At 65.0% G+C, this 674-nt stretch overlaps 1 protein-coding gene across 1 annotated transcript; it reads right to left on the bottom strand.

The window, feature by feature from the left end:
- Positions 1–49: 49 nt before the first annotated feature.
- On the bottom strand, positions 50–329 carry LOC115285084 (short stature homeobox protein-like; the record flags this gene model as incomplete). The annotated part of the gene is made up of 1 exon (XM_029931473.1): positions 50–329. A coding segment is annotated over exon 1 (280 nt), but the record flags the coding sequence as incomplete, so codon positions are not given.
- Positions 330–674: the final 345 nt, after the last annotated feature.

Genomic DNA, 674 nt, shown 5'->3' with positions numbered 1-674 from the left:
GGGCAGGCGCCCCCGGGAGGGGCCCGCAGCGGCGCCCCGGCGAGCTTACCTTCCGAGGCCCTCCCGGTGCCGAACTCTTTCAGTTTGTCCTTGTCGGTGTCCACGTGGTCCTTAAACAGATGCACCGGGCAGTGGCCGCTGGCGTCCGTAATGTCCTGCAGGCTGGATTCCGAGCTCCCCAGCTCCCGGGAGCGCGCCAGCCCGCTCTCCAAAACTTCCCTGTACGTGATCGAATCCTTCTTGCCGCCGCCGCCGCCGCCGCCGCCGCCGCCGCCCTCCTTGCTTTTCTGGTCGAAAGATTTGGATACAAAAGCCGTGAGTTCCTCCATGCTTTCCCCGGGGCCGCGGGGCGCGGCCGGGCTGGCTGGGAGCCGGGCGGACGTGCGCACGCCTCCCCGCGCGGAGAGGACTGTCCGTGTGAGGCTGGATCCCTCCTGCTGATATTTATGCCTTTCAATTTGAGATCTCACTATTTATACACCGCTACCTCGGCCCAACCCCCCGCGCTCCCTGTCGGCAGCAATTAGCGCGCCCGGATCGGCGGCGGGCGCACGCAGGGACGCTGTCTCTCCCCCACCTCCAGTCCGGCAATTGGCTTTCTTCTCATTTCATCACTGTTGGGCGTCTGTGCACCTCGGCGTGCGGACGTGAAGATCCAGTTTTTGAAGAGAGAG

The sequence above is a fragment of the Suricata suricatta genome, unplaced genomic scaffold (genome assembly GCF_006229205.1).
Source record: "Suricata suricatta isolate VVHF042 unplaced genomic scaffold, meerkat_22Aug2017_6uvM2_HiC HiC_scaffold_39341, whole genome shotgun sequence".
In the NCBI taxonomy this organism is placed as follows: Eukaryota; Metazoa; Chordata; class Mammalia; order Carnivora; family Herpestidae; genus Suricata; species Suricata suricatta.
The sequence above is the reverse complement of the archived record's forward strand: the minus strand, read 5'-3'. Positions and strand labels throughout refer to the sequence as shown.